The sequence below is a fragment of the Dermacentor andersoni genome, chromosome 1 (genome assembly GCF_023375885.2).
Source record: "Dermacentor andersoni chromosome 1, qqDerAnde1_hic_scaffold, whole genome shotgun sequence".
NCBI lineage: Eukaryota > Metazoa > Arthropoda > Arachnida > Ixodida > Ixodidae > Dermacentor > Dermacentor andersoni.
Genome location: NC_092814.1, coordinates 40,040,817 through 40,060,303, shown reverse-complemented (window position 1 = coordinate 40,060,303; position 19,487 = coordinate 40,040,817). Strand labels below are relative to the sequence as shown.

Here is a 19,487-nt window from a genome sequence, read left to right as displayed (position 1 = left end):
TAGACGCTACGCATCTTAGACAGATCAGTTTATCATAAGATGAAGGAAAGCAAGCTTTGCCTAAGTCACACTAACACGGTGCATGTTTTAGCCATACACTTCTTTATTATTTAGTCACTTCTTATTAGGCCAAAACTCGCTCGAGTTTTGGCCTAATAAAACATCAAAGCACAATTAACTGTTCGGTATCTTATTACAGATGTGAAGACGCTTGGCATATAGTTCACCATTACACGACGACAGGAAAAAAAAAGAGTGCGTAGAAAACCTAGAGTCACTTGCAACCGCACATACATATACGTACACCCATTTTTACGCATGCATGCCGTACAACATACCTGTACAAACAACCTCGCACTGCACAGTAAATGCAAAAGTGTCCATAGCAGCACAGGCAATTCTTCGAAATGCAACACCAATACGTATCCTTTGCTTCGACAGGGCCGGGATTAATTGATCCTGCGTCTTTTAGGCGACCTCGTAGCAAGGTCAATTGTAGGGCTGCTGTTCTGTACAGTGAGTGCGAGTGGAGGTGAATTGCGAGTGAGTGCGGGACCTGGAAAAATTACGGTGACTGAGTGCGAGTATTCTCCCGCACTGCCGACCTATGCTTGCAGTCTAGGAGAAATTAAGCATTTTCTCAAGCACCATTCCCTCCACTATATGCGTAGTGCAGTACCTACAGGAGCACCACTAATTGCCACTTACCGGGCGCTATCGAAAGTACACTCGGGAAGTAGTAGCGCGACATCGTCATAACATCTGCTGTCGAGCTATTTGGTGCAATGCGAGAAATGGTTTTAGGCGCAAAATAAGGCATAAAAGAATAGACAGACAGGCGCACACTCTACAACTTTGCAGCACGAATGGTTGAAGTTCACGGCCTGCGATTTTCCATTTGTTCAGGTGCCACCGCTGCTTCCGAAGGAAGGTTGCGGGCCTCTACGAGAGCAGGCATATGCACAATGTTAGGGCCGATTTACGCTCGAGCCGCACCGTTCGCCTGCCGCATGCGTGCGGCCGTGCGAAAATTTGCGCATGGCGCACGCTGGATGGTGCACAAATTTTGGTTTAGATTGGGTCCGCACATACAGTGCAAACCGAAATTCGTAGAGAAAGAGATGGAGGAGTGGTTGTCAGCAGAGAACCTCCAAAAATAATTTTCTGGCTATGCCTATGCAAGATGATCTCATGGGCGAACCTTGCATTTACTCAACACTGCTTTAAGTATTAGTGGGAGGAGAGGGAATCCCCAGTCTGTACTCCCCTGTGATGCCAGCTCAGAAAGTTTTCTTGCTGTTTCACTTAACAGCATCACTTAATTACTACTTGGATTGCTAGATTTCCACAAGCTACATTTTTGTAATACAACTATGAGCTTCAGTTCAATTAAATGTCTGTTCAGAGAGCTTCTTCAGGCCAAGCCTTGTGCAGATCGAAGTAGCCAAAATTAGCTTTGTCAAGTGGCCACATTGGCAACTCAGATCAAAGCTGATTTCATGTTGAATTAGAATGCAAAGAACATGCCAGAAAAAATTTTAAGGCACCCCCCACATGTATTAAAGGTGGATATTTATTTAAGGACCAGTTTCCAGTGCTATCTGCACATTATCTTGCAGTATTTGCCTGGGTGAACAACAATAAGCTTCCGTTCCAGAAAAACAGCTTTTATTGGCATTCAATGAAAAAAAGAAAAAAGCTGCACTCTGTGGGCTGTTATGCAGCACTGGCACTATAACAGTCCATGTCAAGTGATAATACCCAAGGGTGGAGGGCTTTCACTTTTCTCCGGGGCATATAAACTGCAGTAGTTCTGGTTCATCTGCAGAGGCATGAAAGCATTCATTTCTTAGCAAAAAAAAAAAAAAACTCCGCATTCACAGATACAAACAGGCACCAGTACGTTAACATTCATTTTTTTGAGCACCACGCAAGACAAATTGACACACAGCTAAGGATATGGGGGGGGGATAACAAGCAAGGATACTACAAACTTAACTGAAAGTTGTGTCCAGCACACTTGGGGAAAAAGGTGTAAAGGACTGAATTTAGCAGTCACAAGATAACATCAAAGCAATAATCCTAGATTACAAGCATGCCATCAACTGTTTGACATGACTAATTACAGCTGTTGGGCTGTTCTAGACAGCAAATGGCTCAAATTGTTCTGTGCTGAGTAATGCAGATATGCACCTGCACTAGAGAAGCGTATTGACCTGATGAGCTACAAGGCACAATGGCAGAACAGTCTACTAATTTGGAGAAATTCATATTAATTGAAGAACAAGCACCACCGACTGCAAATACAAGATAATTGTATTGAACAGTGTGAGTAATAATGCCAGCACTGCCCATATGAAGAGTTCAAAAGAAAATTCCATGCCAAAAAAAAAACAAAATTTCATGCAAAATAGTTTGCCCCCTTTTTTTTTTAGGCACCGAAGTCCATTAGCAGCTAGATGCTATAAAAGTAATGCTGAATCAGTAATATATACTAGACCCTAGTCTGACGTTATCCATCGAAGGGGTGCAGCAAGAAATTGAGGAAACAAAGGCATTTGTCCTTGTTTTTTTTTTCTGTTGATCCTCAATTGCTCAATTCCAAACCGTTGGACCGCCTTATCCTTCTCGCTCATTTCATAGGCCTCATCTATAGCTGATTTGATGCCTTCAAGGGACACTAAAGGCATATTAAGTCAAGCTAAAGTGATAGATTAGTGTTCTAGAATCCCTAAGGCGTCAAACTATCGTGAACAGAGCCTTAATACTGAAATTGAGGTAAATGCAGGAGATGGTTAAAGACTTCCCCAGGACATTCAATCTGTGTATTGTATTATAAGACAATAAAATGCTACATGTCCAGTTTTATTTAATTTTTTTTTTAGAAGAAAAGACTAATTGAAATTACCCTTGGCCATGACGTGGGTGGCCGAAAGGTTTTATTTTCGCTGGACTTGCGCCACCCATGCTTTCGCTTTTCACTAGTTTTATCGCTTAGTGCTGCGCTGATTTTGCTCGCTTGTGATAAACTGCAAGTAGCAGAGAATTCAACTTCCATGGGATGCCCGAACGGCCTATGCCACTTAACCAAAAAGCTGCTGCAGTGGCGAATCCACCGCTCTTTCTTGGTTCGGTACCGCCGTTTGTCGGGCGCCGGTTTACTCACTGCCACTAGCAAAGGGTGGTGATGGCTTATGTAACATCACCACTACCCGGGTGCCATGGCTGGCGGGAGATTTGAATTTCGAAAAAGGTACCCTTCAAATGCAATTTTCTGGTGAACAAAGTATTTTTCTTGGCGCGAAACAAGTGTTGCGAGGCTTCTGGAAGGGTATTTAAACAGTCCGCATCAACTTAGTATTTCCCTTTAGTGTCCCTTTCAAGTAGCATATGAGGGTTTATTGGTCGGTTGCCTGCTTTGGGAGTTGCTTAACACATTCTTAAACCGAACGTGCCAGACTCCATCTCTAATATTAATTATAATGATACTACACATGAAGATGAACTCCAAATTGTTAATGCTTTTAGTGACTTTTTTTCGAAATTTACAATCAGCATCACACTGATTGTAAACTCAATCCTGATGCATCAAGGATTGAGTTAATTTCTTGTTCCTGTAACACCAGAAGTTTTCACAATGATTATGAGCCTTAAGGATACCTCGCCCGGATTAGATGGCATTCAAGCACACCACTTAAAAATGGTAGGTAATTTAATCTGAAACGTTGGCCAATGCATAATTAACAGCATCTTTGAAACTGAAATTTTTCCGTGCACCCCTTGAAAACACTCAAGTCATACCCATTTTTGAGAAAGGTGATAGGTCTATTGTTTCTAATTACAGACCTATTTTTATCTTTTCCTCTATTAGCAAAATAATTGAGAAGCTATTTGTTACTTGCTTGAATATTTATTTGAAAAAGTTTAATCTCGAATAATTCCCAATTTGGTTTTCGTTCAGGTAGTGCGACTGACTTGGCAGTAATCTCATTAACAAACTACATTAAGAATTCTACTGACAAAAGACTTAACGTTGGTTCTGTATTTTTAGATTTCTCCAAAGCTTTTGACATGATCACGATATGTTACCAAAAAAATTAGAAACCTATGGAATACCATGTACAGCGTTAATCTTTTTAAGAAACTACTTGTGTAACAGAAAACTAACAGTTTATTTATGAAGAAAGCTTTCAGACATCACAACAATTAATCAGGGGGTGCCACAGGGCACCATTTTGGGACCATTATTATTCATTCTCTCCATAAATGACCTTCCACAACACACTTCACCCTCCCAATGCATGTTATATGCTGATGACACATCTCAGACTCTGATATATCTAACATCGTTAACTCATCAATTAAGCAGTGCATTAGCTAACATTACTAGTTGGTGTCACAGTAATCACTCGATTTTAATTTAAATCCAAACAAAACTAAATTCATGGCTTTTCGCTCTCCTAAAAGAAGATTACCATTTTCACCTCAGGTTTCCCTTGACTCGCACATTACTTCGACTAGCGATTGTGTCTCATTGCTTGGTATCCGCCTCAATCAACTAAAATTTCACAAACACATTTTACAAGACAAGAACTACATTCGGTATAAGAGCACTCGTAAAAGCTATACCTTGTCTGTCTACTCCTGCTCGCCTTTCACTTTGTTATGCATTAATTCATAGTCATTAATTACAGTATTGCTGCTTATGGCAACACTTATCAGTGCCACTTATCTGTTCAGTACATACAAGACCAAGCCCTGCGCATTTCTAACTTCAGTCGAGACAATATTAGTATATGGACAATAAATTATTAATTACTATACTTTTCAGGTTGATTAAAAAAGATATCGCACACAATTTCATTTCCTTGGATTCCTTGAAGAATGTTAACCCTACTCGTTTTGCTTAGAAAAATAATTTCTTGGTGCTTAAAGCTCTCACTAATTATGGTAAAATGAGAGCATCATTCTGCACTATAAAATGTGGAATTTCCCCTACCCCATCAAAACATCTCTTACTGAACTTAAAAAAAACCTAACACCTATCTTTTAAATAAACGTTATGACTTCTTTATTGTATGTACTCTTCATTTGTGTTGTTTCTTTTCCTCTTAATTTATCTAATTATTTGCATGATAATGATGCACTGTTACTGTTCATGTTAACTATCCTTGCATAATTTCCGTGTTAGTGCAAACCACCCACCGAAACGCGCAAATCCTGCTTTTCGGTGACTTTAACTTCCCACAAATAGACTGGCGTACCATACAATCATTCTCGGTATCCGGACACACAGAGGCCAAAAATTTTGTCGATTTCTGCCTTAACTTTAACCTTTCCCAGCTAGTAACTGAACCAACCCGGATTTCACAGCAAACTGCTAACGTCCTCGATCTCGTACTAACCGACCACCCTGACAGCCTTTCATCCATTTCTTATTTACCTGAGATCAGTGATCACAGTCATCCATGCCACTTTTTCGTTCAATTTGTTGGCACGGGATACCTTTAAGAAAACAATATGTCTATACGACAAAGGAAATTACGGAGCTATAACTGAAGCTATGAATACATTCTTTCCTATATTCGAATCAACTTTTCAAAACCATTCCGTTAACAGCAATTGGACGCACTTCAAAAACAAACTAAGTGATCTTGCACATAAATTCATTCCTAAAGTCACCTTTCGTTCTTATCAGCAAAAACCATGGTTCACAAAGGCCTTAAAACGCCTAGAAAACAAAAAAAAGCGTCTGTATCGCGCCGCCAAACAGAGAGGACGCCCATGCACATGGGATAAATATTATGAAGCCGAACAGAGCTACGTAGACGCACTGCGTCACGCTAAACACTCCTTTTATCACAATAATCTACCAAACCTATTAATCAATAACCCGAGGCAATTTTGGAGAGTTATAAACGATAGCGAAACGCGCACTATTAAGATAACTAACAAATCGAACGAAATTATTAATGATTCTGATTGCGCCGACGTGTTCAATTCGGCCTTTGCTTCTGTGTTCACTAACGAATCTAATGCGCCTCCCATTTCGTCATCGCTTAGTATAAACTCGTCAATGCCAGCCATTGCTTTCAATGCAGACGGTATTTGTGCGATCATTGACAAAATCAAGTGTTCATCATCTTCCGGCATAGACGAGATTAACCCAAAAATTTAAAAAAACACTAAGCTTATTTCTGCAGCCTATTTGTCCTTGATATTTGCCCAGTCTCTTTCTTCAGGTGCCATTCCAGATGACTGGAAAATTGGGAAGGTCGTTCCAGTTCACAAATCTGGTAACAGAAACTCGCCTCTTAACTACCGCCCCATCTCCCTAACAAGTGTCCCCTGCAAAATCATGGAACATGTCATCTACTCTCTTATCATGAATTTTCTTGACTTGAATCACTTTTTCCATCCCGCCCAGCACGGATTCCGCAAAGGTTTCTCCTGTGAAACACAGCTGGCCATTTTCCTGCACGATGTTCACACTAACCTTGACAGTAACATACAGACTGACGCAATTTTCCTGGATTTCTCTAAGGCCTTCGATAAAGTTCCTCATCAACGTCTAATATTGAAACTTACAAGACTTAATTTGCATCCTGATGTTTTGAATTGGATCATTGAATTTCTTAGCAACCGCTCCCAATCTGTCATTATAAATAATCACCTATCTAACCCTGTGCCAGTAACATCAGGCGTCCCTCAAGGATCGGTTCTTGGCCCTCTATTATTTTTAATATATATTAATGACTTACCTTCACATGTGTCCTGTAATATCCGAATGTTCGCCGATGATTGTGTCATTTATCGAACTGTACATAACACCAGCAATCAAACAGCCCTGCAGAAAGACCTCACCAACATACTAACATGGTGTGACGATTGGTTAATGAAACTTAATGTACAAAAATGTAAAGTTATGTCTTTCACTCGTAGCAGTAATCCCCTGGTATTTCCCTACCAAATTAGAAGCATGCCTCTCGAACTAGCAGAGTCCTATAAATACCTAGGTGTCACTGTATGCAATGATCTGTCCTGGCATAAACATATTTCTAACATCATATCATCTGCTAATAAAACACTAGGTTTTTTAAAACGTAATCTCCGCCAGGCACCTCAAAACGTAAAACTGCTTGCCTACAAGTCCCTTGTTCGGGCAAAACTTGAATATGCATCTGCCATCTGGAGCCCGCACCAAACATATCTTATCACCTCACTTGAATCTGTTCAGAACCGCGCTACTAGGTTCATTCACTCACAATATTCATATGATGTCAAATATTTCCGCACTTAAAACACAATCCGGACTAACATTACTATCTAATCGCCGACGCATTGCTAGTCTTGAGCTCTATCACAAGTTCTTTTTCAGTACCCTTCATCATGCGCCATACATCGTTCCTGCAGCACGCATCTCTCACCGCACCAGTTATCCGCAGCAAGTCGCACGGCCGCGTGCCCGAACCACTCATTTTTCCGCCTCATTCATTCCTCGAGCAGCTAAAGACTGGAACGGCCTTCCTGCTGACATTGTTAGCATCACTTGCCTGTCTTCATTCCTACAGCGTGTGATTGATCACTTTGAATATAACTTATGAAGTGTACCAAATGTGGAACTCATGTTAAACCCACCCCTTATGTAATACCCCCTCCGGGGGTCTTTAAGGACAATAAACTGAACTGAACTGAATTTATATTTCTCTATCAAATATTTATGTCATCACAAAACAGAATCATGCATATATAAACTTTGGTTTTTATGTGCCTGTTGGTTTGGTTAATTTTATATTTCTCTGCTAATTTCGTAATTTGTATCCAATAATCCTGTAGAGTGGGTCCCGGTACGGTCTTGTGACCTTGGGACCCTCTTCTGCATATGCTACTTGTAATCATACTTTGAATAAATAAATTTTTGATTGATTGATTGAAGGTACTATGAGACACCTATACAGTAGAAAGCTTGTTATGCTCACCATGGCCATGAGTGACACTGGTTAACATCTTATGCACACATACACAAAAAACACCCAAGAATGTAGGCAAAAGGATATGGCATCCACAGTACATTGTAAAGCACCGCATGTGTAATGTGGGAGATATGTTGGTTCAGCCCCAACCTGCGGCAAGAATTACCACTTCGTTCACTATCATTGCCCTTTACTTTTACATTTGAATTAAGCATAATTCTTCGTCTATGCTTTCTTCAGCTTCATTGTCTGTTACTTTGATGTAACTTTATATCATGGAAACAAAGGACGAAACAGAAGGGAAATGAATACTTTGCATGGCTAGGTTGTATGACAGACTAAAAAAAAATAGAGATCCTTGGATCCCCCTATGCTTCACGTTAAATTTAAAACAAACTACCAGTATGTGACCTACCTGAACTCGAAGCAGAATAATATTTGCAAGCACATGTAGTTAGTGTAAATGCAATGAGCACTTGCCTTCAAGAGCCAAAGCCTCTCGCAAGCATTTCATTAGCCAGGCAACATTGCAACACTTGGTCACACTGGAAAGAGAAACACACCATTCATTTTAGCTAGCCATCTGAATTCAATATGCTATCGACAAAACTTTTAGTTTCTTTCAGGTGAAGGAGGAAGGTTCTTTCACATATCATAAAGGACACAAGTAATTTTGCAGATTATTATAGGCTGTCTTTTAAGAAGCATTGCAACAGCAAACATGAGAATTTGTGTGATAATCATAAGTGAGCTGCGTATTTGCCAAAATTTACACTTACTTTTTAATTGGTAAATTTAAACATAAGCTGAGACTACCAAACTCCTTAGAAATGCATCCCCAAAATGTGGCTGGAATACATTTGTGTTCCAAGCTTAATTCAGGGTGTCTACCAACCGGGAAAACTGGGAATTCTCAGGGAATTTGTGCTTCTATCAGGGAAAATTAGCTGCAACTTTATTGAAAGTGAACGAAAGTCTTGTTAATGCTTGCTCCAGTAACAGAGGGATCGCAACGAATCGTCACTGACGCCGTGTCATCGGCACGAGGCACGAGGTGTCATATACGTCTGAAGACACCCCTCTTTCCGCCGGCTACACCAGAGGGTGGGGGGCTGACAGAAGACCTATGGGCCCCGGGTGCCAGACGACCTAGCTAGGCCCAGTGGCGTAGCAACAGGGGGGGGGGCGGGGGGCCGTGGGCCCCGGGTGCAAGGGGCCAGTGGGGGGAGGGGGGGGGGTGTCATATACGTCTGAAGACACCCCTCTTCCCGCCGGCTAAACTACGGGTGGGTGGGGGGGGGGGGGGGGGGTGACAGAAGACCTATGGGCCCTGGGTGCCGGACGACCTAGCTACGCCACTGGCTAGGCCACTGCCACCACGTACTCCATATAGTCAATGTATATTGCCCTGACTGCAGGTCTTATATGGCATTAATCAAAGCCACCACTGCCGCCATTTTGATTATCTCGCCGCCTCGAACCGGCACTCTCGCATGCAGATCCGCTGGCACCGTAGCCACCACCGCGCGGCAACGTTAGGCCTAGCTGCTTCTGCGTTCGCTATTAAGCCTCTTGCCGTGCGGTGCCGTGCTTTTCATTGGAAGAATTGGCCGCTGTCAGCAATGGCACCGACTCCGCCTTTGTAATACTCGCGATTGGCTTCGAAGCTCGCAGAGCACAGCGCGTTGCGTAATGCCAGTCTCCGAAAGTTAGCTTCGCTCAGTACAGCAGTGTTACGCGGCGAAGCATAACAAGCGTGGGAAGGGGCAATTGTCACGGGAGACATTTATTTATTTATTGTACCCTCAAGGCATACAAGCATTATAGAGGGGAGGGGTCAATAATTCAACATAAATACAGTTATTTGCACATACACAATTAAGACATTTCAAAAATGGGAACGAATGTAATTTCTAATAACAACGAAAATTCAGTCATGCAAGGCTTGTACAATAATTACGGCAATTGTACAATAATTATGTATTCCTTAATTACACACGCGTGCACCCCCGTCTCCTGTCACAGTACGAGCACCGATATGACTAATAAGTGTAGCGGCAGGCCTTAAGAGCAGCTAAAGACATGCATTCATTTTTTTTTTTTTCGGACTGCCCGATTTTTCTGATGTTTTTACGGCCCCAAGGGAGTCCGAAAAAATCGGACGTTGACTGTACAACTGACCAAAGAGGATGCTTCAAATGTTCGATGGGGTGAACGCATGGCAGAAGGAGGATGAGAACAGAAAGGTCCGATGCACTCAGGAATTAACGGGAAAGGAAACGTGCCGCCGCCTCTTCGAAGGAGCTTGATCTCAAAAAACGAAGTGTTGGCTGACGCCGAGATGCAGGTATCCCTCATCCAAACAAAAATAAACTCTTTAAAGCAGTGAAACCCAACACAGAGATGTTGTGTACGGGCTGAGAGTATGTCAGGACAGTTGAGCTTGACTTCCCAGCTGCTGAGAGAGAATGTTAGTTCTGACAAAATTTAGGCCTCATACCGATGAGCTTGCTATCGGTCAATAGAAATAGCCCATATTAAAAAATATTTATGTATGCATCTACTTTTCAGTCGTATTTGAACATGTTCGACTCAATTTGGAATGGGTTTTTTTTTTTTTTTGCTGTGCATTTTACTAACACCTTCGTTCTGTCTTTTAAAATAAAATAGATATTACTCCTTACTATTCAAACTGGATTAAGCCATTTTTTTGTTTCAACATGCTTGCTAGAGAGTGACAGCATCGGGCAACATGGTGTCAGCCTGTCTTGACATAAAGTTCTGGCTCATTCAGGGAATTTCGCAAAGGTGCTCAGGGAAAACCTGGAAAACTCGGGGAAATTGGAAATGTCAACTTGGTAGACACCCTGTTAATTTTTCCACAAAGCCTTCCTTGTGCACACGCTGCCGTGGTTGCTCAGTGGCTATGGTGTTGGGCTGCTGAACACGAGGTCGTGGGATCGAATCCCGGCCCTGAAGGCGAAATGCGAAAACACCCGTGTACTTAGATTTAGGTGCACGTTAAAGACCCCCAGGTGGTCGAAATTTCCGGAGTCCTCCACTACGGCGTGCCTCATAATCAGAAAGTGGTTTTGGCACGTAAAACTCCATAATTTAATTTAATTAACGATAGCAGCGAGCATTCGGCGATCATTGGAAATCTGATCTGTAGGTAAAGCGCGTCGGCTTTTATACATGACTCGTCGAAGCTGACAGTGTAATTGCAGGTGCCTGCTTGGCTTCCAGAAAGTACCAAACAATTCGAGTCGCGCATGCAATCAGATTACAAAATTGCAAACCGTGTCTCGGAGCAGATGTTGGAAATTAAGCTCTTTAAACTTGGTGCTAGTCTCTGCAATTCCTACTATACAAACCTGTCATGAGCACTCACCTGCCTCAATTCATTATTTACAACATATGGCCCACGACAGTAATTAAGTTAGTACTTCAGATAGTTTGACAGTTGCCAGATTCCAGACTCCCATTGCTCCTAATAATGCATTGCTGTAAAATAATCTGTACACTAGTTTTCTTCAAAAGCAGGTGGTGTACCATTTGGTGCATGTGCATATCACACAGGCATTCCTTTCGCAGCAATGACAGCCAAAAGTTACATTTTATTATATCAAAGTCAAGTTGAAGAAAGGCTGAAGTGGTTTTACCACATAAAAAGAGCTGAGAACTATATCAACCAAGCAGCAATATTATTGCTGCCTGTGGCAAGACGAAATGCTAAAAAGGATGTGTAAAGTGAAAATGAGTGACAAGGAAAGAATTTGGAATGACCGCGTCCAAGGCCCAGCCAGAGTTATGAACGTAGCTGCAAATGTTCAAGGGGGAAAACCACGTTTGTCGCATAACAAAAAAAAGGTGAAAGCGGCAAGGAGACTGGAGGATGACATGATAATGGTGGCATGATACTACTGAGGGACGCCTAAAAGCCAAGAGAATGGAGTGGGCAGAACACCACTGTTGATATGGAACAGAGCACATGGAGGATTAGCATAACTAGCATGAATGAAATGAATGTCAAAGGAGTTAACCAATTGCAACTTTGAACATACCTTCACAGGTGTCACTCTTCCCCTGAGACAAGGTATAAAGAATACTAGGTCAATATCAAGTGGTACATTCACCAGTCAGTGGCAGAGTAAGGCCAAACACTCCACTAAAAATTTCCAGAGCATATGGGCTCATAAAGCCTGGGCTACAATTTTTATGGCAAATAAATCTGAACTTAAAAGTGAATTGGGCTTGGAAAGCTGTAATGTGCTGCACTGAATTAGCTGCACCTATACCTGTTGCTGATAACTATGATAAATTATCCTTACGTATCACAGGCATTACATGGCTTTTAGTGAAGAAATATAAGATAAAGGGGAGAATGTTGCAGCATAAGCATGAATTTAGTTGTGTGTCAATAGATGTACCTACAAAAAAAAAAAAATGACCATATTGGATCAAACAGCTCATGAAGCAGACAAAGAATTGGAGACCGAATGAAGCCTGTTTCTAACTAAATTGGTACATATTTGACATGTAACCATATAAAACTAATAAACACGAAAAAATGCTAGACTTGCATTTCCAAGGCAGCCACTAGCTTTCTAAGTTTTCTTTTCCCACCACTTTTGCTAGCAGATGCAGAAGATACGTCACAATAAATGCATTGCATTTTTTCAATGTACACTAGGCCAACTTCCATACAGTGGCTTTAGCTCTCGTGTAAAGGTCAATAAAGCTGCTACTCAAAAACTATGCAAATGATGCTCCAAATTGAAAAAGGAGGTTGTCTCTTAATTCAATTACGTATTTCCTTGAGGAATAAGATAAACTTTTAATGTGTAGCTCTCTCTTTACCATCATAAATTTGTTATATCTTTTGCCTACTCTATTGAGAAATTACCAGTTTTCATTTATAGCACAGGTTCTGTGCCTGTCCAGGGAATGCAGGCTAACAATTTATAAATATGCTCTTCAAGTATATAGTCAGTACAATATATTAGATTCTGGGGCTTGTGCCAAAACCATCAGTACAATAATATTCAGTAAGCGTTTTAAGCCTGACACTTCACAGCAAATTCAAATATTCATGTCAAATACAATATGACCTATGATGAGACTAATGTTGGGTGTTATAATTGAGGGTTTCCTGAAAAATTGTATGACACGGGAAGAACATGGATGAAAAAATTCTTTTTTAATGTACACTCACCAATAGCTCTTTTCTTTTGTGTTTACAATGTGGTCAGTGGTCTATCTAATGAACACCACAGACAGAAGCATCAAGGTTTAACTTTGCAGGCAATGAGTAGACCTTGTGTACTTGCTGGTGAGAGCTCCAATGTGTGTGCAGTGAAATCCTAAAGCATGTAGATAACTACCAAATGTGCAATAAACCTTCATAGAATGAGTGGCCACCACAGCAGCCAGCTGAGAGCCTTCTCAGTGTGTCTGTCTTATGGCAACTTCTGCTGACGAGTGCTCTACGTAAAGGCTCTACAACCAGATAAAGATTGCATCCATCATCACATTAAGATTCACAGTGGGCGCATTTCGATGGGGGCAAAATGCAAAAACACCCATGTACTTAGATTTAGGCGCACATTGAAGAACCCCACATGGTCCAAATTTCTGGAGTCCCCCCACTACAGCGTGCCTCATAATCAGATTGTGGTTTTGGCACGTAAAACCCCATAATTTTATTCACATTAAGATTGCATTGGGGAATCCTTGTGGGCCTTTAGAAATGTGCTCTCCATTGATGACCTTCTTGATGTATGCTATACTAAAACCTTTCACAGGTCTACCAAATTTTTAAAGCCGAGTCAGCTGCTGCTAATCACATATATTCATATTAATTAAAAAAGTGATGGGTTTGAATATTCCTAGCTCTTCTCAATTTTAACTAAAAGTTCGATCCACCCGATAATTCTAACCTCACACAATTCTGATAGAAATCTTTACCACATTCCGTTAATATATATCAAGACAGCTCACATAGCGAGAAACTTTTGGTCAAGATATTTTGGGAAGACTTTTGAAAACATGATCAGGGTCATATTCAATAAGTATAGATATAGCCAAGCTCAACACGTGATGCATATGGCATACAGCAACTCAATGGGACTCTGGAATCTAAGGTTGAGTACAGATGCTGAAAGACATCTTCACATACTCACATTACTTTCCCACATACTTCGTCTCCCGCAGTGACGCTGACATCATCGACAGGAGCAAAGGAGGAAATGATTTCGTAGAGGGACTCTGGGGTTGTTCCTTCAGGAAGGCCCTTGATCTCTAAAGTAATTGAAGTGGCTGCTGGTAAGTCTGTCTTTGCTGACACAGGAGAAGAGCATGCTGGAATCACCTCTGCAATCATTCCAGTAGCACATGAAGTATCACTCTTGGCAGACTCTACAGTCATAGGCTTTGGGATCTGCTTGGTTTCCATGAATTCTGAGGTGGTGCCAGTTAGAAAACTGGTCTTTGTTGGTTCTGGGATGGAAGTGGAACTTCCAAAAGTCACCCCTGCAGCTTTTTCTGAAGCAGTGGAAATAATGCCATTGTTGACAGACTCAACAATACTAGTCTGGGGAGTATGCATGCTATCCAAAACCATTGAGCTGCTTGCTGAGATGCCTGTGTATGGCAGTTCAAGGACAGCAGCAGAAATCACAGGGGGATTCTGCAGCTTTGTGGCTGCGTTAGCAGCAGAGGAAATAACATTATTATTCACAGACTTTGCAGAAGCAGCCCGTGGGATGTGCTTGATATCCAGAACCTCTGAGGTGCCTGTTGAGGCTCTCATATTTGGCAGTTCAAGGAAAGTTGCGGAGGTTACAGGTGTCACCTCAGCGGCAATCACCCCAGCGACAGAGGAAATGACACTGTCATGGACAGACTCTACAGTTTCAGTCTGTGAAAAGTGCTTGCTATCCAAAACCTTTGAAATGCCAGTTTGGCAGCCTGCATTTGGCAGGCCAGAAACCCGTGTAGAGCTTCGAGGGGCCACCTCTTCTGCTTTCCCAGTAGCAGAAGAAACAACGCTGCTGTAGACAGAATGAGCAGTCGTGCTTTTGAGGGAACACTTGGGCATCAATTGCTTTGAGGCACCTGTTCGGAAACATATCTTTGTCGGCCCTGGGACAGAAGTAGAGCTTACATAGTTTCCCCCTGCAACAGTTCCAGCAGCAGAGGAAATGATGCTGTTGTAGACAAACTCCGAAGCCGTCGCCTTCCGGATGCGCCTGGTCTTCGAGAACGTGTAGGCACCTGTTTTAAAGTCCGTCTTTTTAGATTCAGAGGCAGCAGTAGAGCTTAAAAGGGCCTTCTGCACATATATCTCGGCACGAGATGAAACTATGCTGTCGTGGATGGACTCTGCAGTCACAGCTTTGGGAGTGCACTCTGTATCCGACACATTTGAGGTGCGTGCTGGAAGGCCTGTCTTTATCTGTTTAGGGCTAGGATTGGAGTATTCAGGAGTTATCTCTGTGGCTCTTGCATTGGCAGAGGAAACAATGCTGTTGTAGACAGACTCTGCAGTAAGTGCCTGTGAAGAACTCTTGGCCTCCAGGGACTTGGAAGTACCCATTAATGGGGCAGTCTTTGCTGGTTCAGGGACAGGAGAGCAATTCTCTGGAGTCATCTCTGCAGCAGTTTCATACATCAGGTCTGTTGTGGACTCCAATGACATTGCTGAGAGAGATTCATAGATAGAATCTTCAGATGACACTGTAAAACAGAAAAGGAATGCAGACCTCAGTATAGATTTTACACTTTTTGTCACTGCCTGGCACCAGTCAAAGCAAAGCAGCTGTCTGCCCATTTTCACTTTGTGCTTGTAGCAACAGCACTAAATCATTTCATTCGAACAAAATGAAATCAGGATTAAGGTAGGAGCTGCATTTTTCATATTTTTCAATGACACCATGTTGAATGTGCTGGACTACACTGATGCCAACAATGCAACGATCTAGTAGGCAATGCTAAATTTACTGCAGGCAATGCAACAACTTAGAGAGGCTATGTAAGCAGCATTCAGCTGCTATATTTATTCACTCTAAGGCACCAAAATTAAGACCACACATAATTTTCCACCCTGAGGGTGCATAAGCATCCCTACACCGCCTTCACTAAAGAATATAAGCAGTCATCCAGAAGTGGAGCAGGATCAAGTGAGCTGGAGGAATGTACCAGACAACCAGCCAGCACACTAATTGAGGTCATATAGATTTGTACGAAGTGGATACTATCAAGGCTGGTGCACCTGAAGTGCAATAGTGAATAAGCACTCCAAAATAGGTCCTTTCCAGATGCATGTAACTGCAATTGTTTTGATGGTGCACTCATGCAGTTGCATGGTAGTGAGACTTTCCAGTCAACACAGATACGACGCACAATTCAAGAGCAGTATGCACAAAAGTCAGCCAATATAACCACCAAGAAGGTTGAACATCCTGTCCTTAGTTTGGTGCCTAAACTTTAGTTCCAGGTTCTCCTATAAAGTTTCTTCTGTCGAATGATCACAGTGGCGGTAGCACATTTGATAGTATTTTTTTGTGCTGTGTATACCTTATCTATTTGTGATGATGACTATATATGGATTTTATTGGCACAAGGACCAGGGATGGCCAATGAGTGCAGACAAAGATGGTATGAAGCAGTCTATGAAGTTGTAAAGGGTAATTGTACTATGGCTCTGTAGAGGCCTAAACAATGTAAATGGCGTAAAACATATATAGACACTAAAATAATGAGAATGAAAAGTGATATAGGTTATGATCATTACACATTAAGTCGATAATACAATAAAATGTGTCATTGCCAATGGCACAGCCACTTCACCAGGGCCCTTGAGTGCAAGGGCCCCGAGGCATATGCCTTACAGCACTACTATCGCAGCAGCACCCTCTAGAGAGAGGGCGTGCTATGAATCACTTGAGCTGATAACATGCAACACAACATAATTTAAAATATTAAGTACTGCTTTAGTCTCGAATAATGGTTCTGCACAAAGAAACAGCATGGGATGAAGGGGGAAACGCTGTTGGTATGCTTGAAGAAAGTGCTTTTTAAGTTCAGGTTCTGCTTCCCGACACTCCAGCAGGACGTGGAGGACGGTCAACCCCTCGCCACATCTACCATAGCTGAGAGGTTCACCACCAGTTTAAAGATAGGAATGGGTACCATATGTGTGCCTTATTCTCATTCGGCAAAAGAGCATATCACATAGTGACTGATACTGGCAGCTGATTCCCTAAGTGGGGTTTAATTATGTGGAGCTTATGTAAGGTTTCTGCATCCCACAAGTGTTGCCAATAGCTCCTCAGCTTCTTACGCAGGAATGGCTTCACGTCTGTGACAGGAACTGTTATGGACAGACTGCTAGCTTTCATTGCTATGGCTTTAGCCATTTCATATACTAGCTCATTTCTCTCAATGCATCTGTGCCAAGGCACTGAGCGTATTACATCTTGGTTAGACATATAGGTTGTGCACAGCAATGCGTACAAATCATTGATTATAGGATTTTTATGTTTCTGCAGTAATTTAAAGCTTTCACTACGCTTAAGGAGTTTCTGAAAAATTCACAGTTCTGCAGGAAAGGCGAAGCACCAATTGCGATAGCAAATTAGTAGATAGCTGTACGAAGTAAGGATAGTAGTTTTACCAACCGTGTAAACTTGTAAACATTCGCTTACTAACTAAATTAACAACCATAGAATGTGTAAGCGTGACTCAATGAGTACGTAGAAAGAAACAGACACTAAAACAGCGCTGTCTTTGTGTGTCTGCTTCTTTCTACGCCCTTGTTCAGTCGCACTTACACATTCTATCATGGATTCATACCAACTAGCCAGTCAACATGTTTTAACCCTTTGAGGGTCGATTTTTTTCGCCATATGCAACCGCCCAGGGTCGATTTTTTTTATTGCAGATCCTAATTCTTCTTAGTGACTTATTTTGAAAAAAAAAAATTTTCGTGATTTTTCTAGGGTGACCGTAAAGTGAGAAAAAAAAATCTTTTGCGTTGGTATATATGCACTGTTCATTCATGAATAACAACAATAAAAAAAGGAAATAAACTTATCAGAATTAAAAATTTTATGCATTTTTATGCACATAGTTCGAGGCTTTGAAAATCCACACACGAGAATATTTTGCAAGTCTCAAATGCTCCTGCTCTTACACTAATATGTACATCCATAGCGTAATCGAACTGCGTAGTTGCGCGCACTCGAGGAAACTGTTTGGTTGTGTGCCCATAAAAAAAAGCAACACGTGTGACAAACTTCCGCTAATCTTCATCTTATCGCCAACCAGCTAGGGCAATTAGTTTTCGCGAGTCTTAAAAAAAAAAAAAGAAAAGAAATGGAAACACATGCACGGCTGCATCCTTCCTGTGCACACCCCTGTGAGCAATAAACGAGCGAGAAACAAGCGGTCACCCTTTGAGCGATTAGTAATGAGATAGCCATCAGTTTTGCAAGAGCAAAAAGCCGAAACCGCCCGCGAAACGAAATCCAAACGGCCGGCCGCCCACACGCACGCCAATGCGCGAGCAGTAGTATATAGACGCGCGGGAGCAAACTAGCGCTAAAACAAACCATGCAACCAAGACAGAGAGAGGGAGGCGCACGAAAAGTTCCTTGTATCCCCACATAGTGACAGCACATGACAGAAAAGAAAAAGTTAGGAAATTGGCACGCTTTTTAAACGTACAGACGGCGCCGTAAATACACGGCATCGACAATTTTCGGACTTGTTCGCGGTGCCGTACATTTACGTCATTGACCTTCAAAGGATTAACTAAATTAACCAGTACAGTGTCACGTACGTACAGGTAAACATGAACACACATTGCTCGATGAATGCGGAAACTGAAAACGCTCAAGTTAGGAATTGCGGCAGCAGCCGCGAGCCAATTGACTTCCGTGCATCTGTCACTTCAAGGCGAATGAAACATCGACAGTACAGCGCACATGAAGCTACCGGCACTATATGCACTCTGCAAACATCGCAGGTCGCTTTGAAGATGAGGCCTACGCGGGCGCACACTTTAGCCACGTCGCAGACCGCTTTCAAGACACACGAGCGCCAGCAACGCATCCCTACAGCATCTGCCAAAAGCATCTACTGCAGCGTCCGCGATTCGCGTGGCCAACGCCATAATAGACACTGTGGTTGTCTCCACTTTGTACGGAGCGGCGGGTGAGGAGGACGTCGAGGCACCGTAGCAGCCGCCGGAGAACGCCTCTCCTCCCTCACCTCACCCCCCTGTGTCGTGCGCCACAGGAGAGGGCATGCATCTGGGCCGCGTTCCTCGCTCACGCATGAGAGACTGAACCACGTTGGCCAGCTCACCCACACACGCTTTCACTCAGACGGAACCTCACAGCGACAGCGATGGCAGAAATGTGCCTGGATTGTCCATATAATTGCTGTCGCAATAATATAATGACTTTTTGTAGCTTTGTTTTCGTAATGTTTCACATTCACCATCACTGC

At 42.3% G+C, this 19,487-nt stretch overlaps 1 protein-coding gene across 3 annotated transcripts in view; it reads right to left on the bottom strand.

Annotated features, from left to right (window-relative positions):
* Window positions 1-1,651: 1,651 nt before the first annotated feature.
* Window positions 1,652-19,487, bottom strand: part of LOC126545259 (uncharacterized) — a 50,877-nt gene continuing 33,041 nt past the window's right edge. For 2 of the 3 annotated variants that reach the window (XM_055061353.2, XM_072285893.1), the window contains 3 exons: window positions 14,156-15,710; window positions 8,454-8,518; window positions 1,652-1,822 (listed from right to left, as the gene is read on the bottom strand). In XM_055061353.2, coding sequence (XP_054917328.2) covers window positions 1,779-1,822; window positions 8,454-8,518; window positions 14,156-15,710 — 1,664 coding nt within the window. In that variant the 3' untranslated portion in view covers window positions 1,652-1,778. Of the gene's footprint in view, window positions 1,823-8,388; window positions 8,519-14,155; window positions 15,711-19,487 lie in introns of all 3 variants that reach the window. The other variant, XM_055061354.2, reaches the window with a different exon arrangement.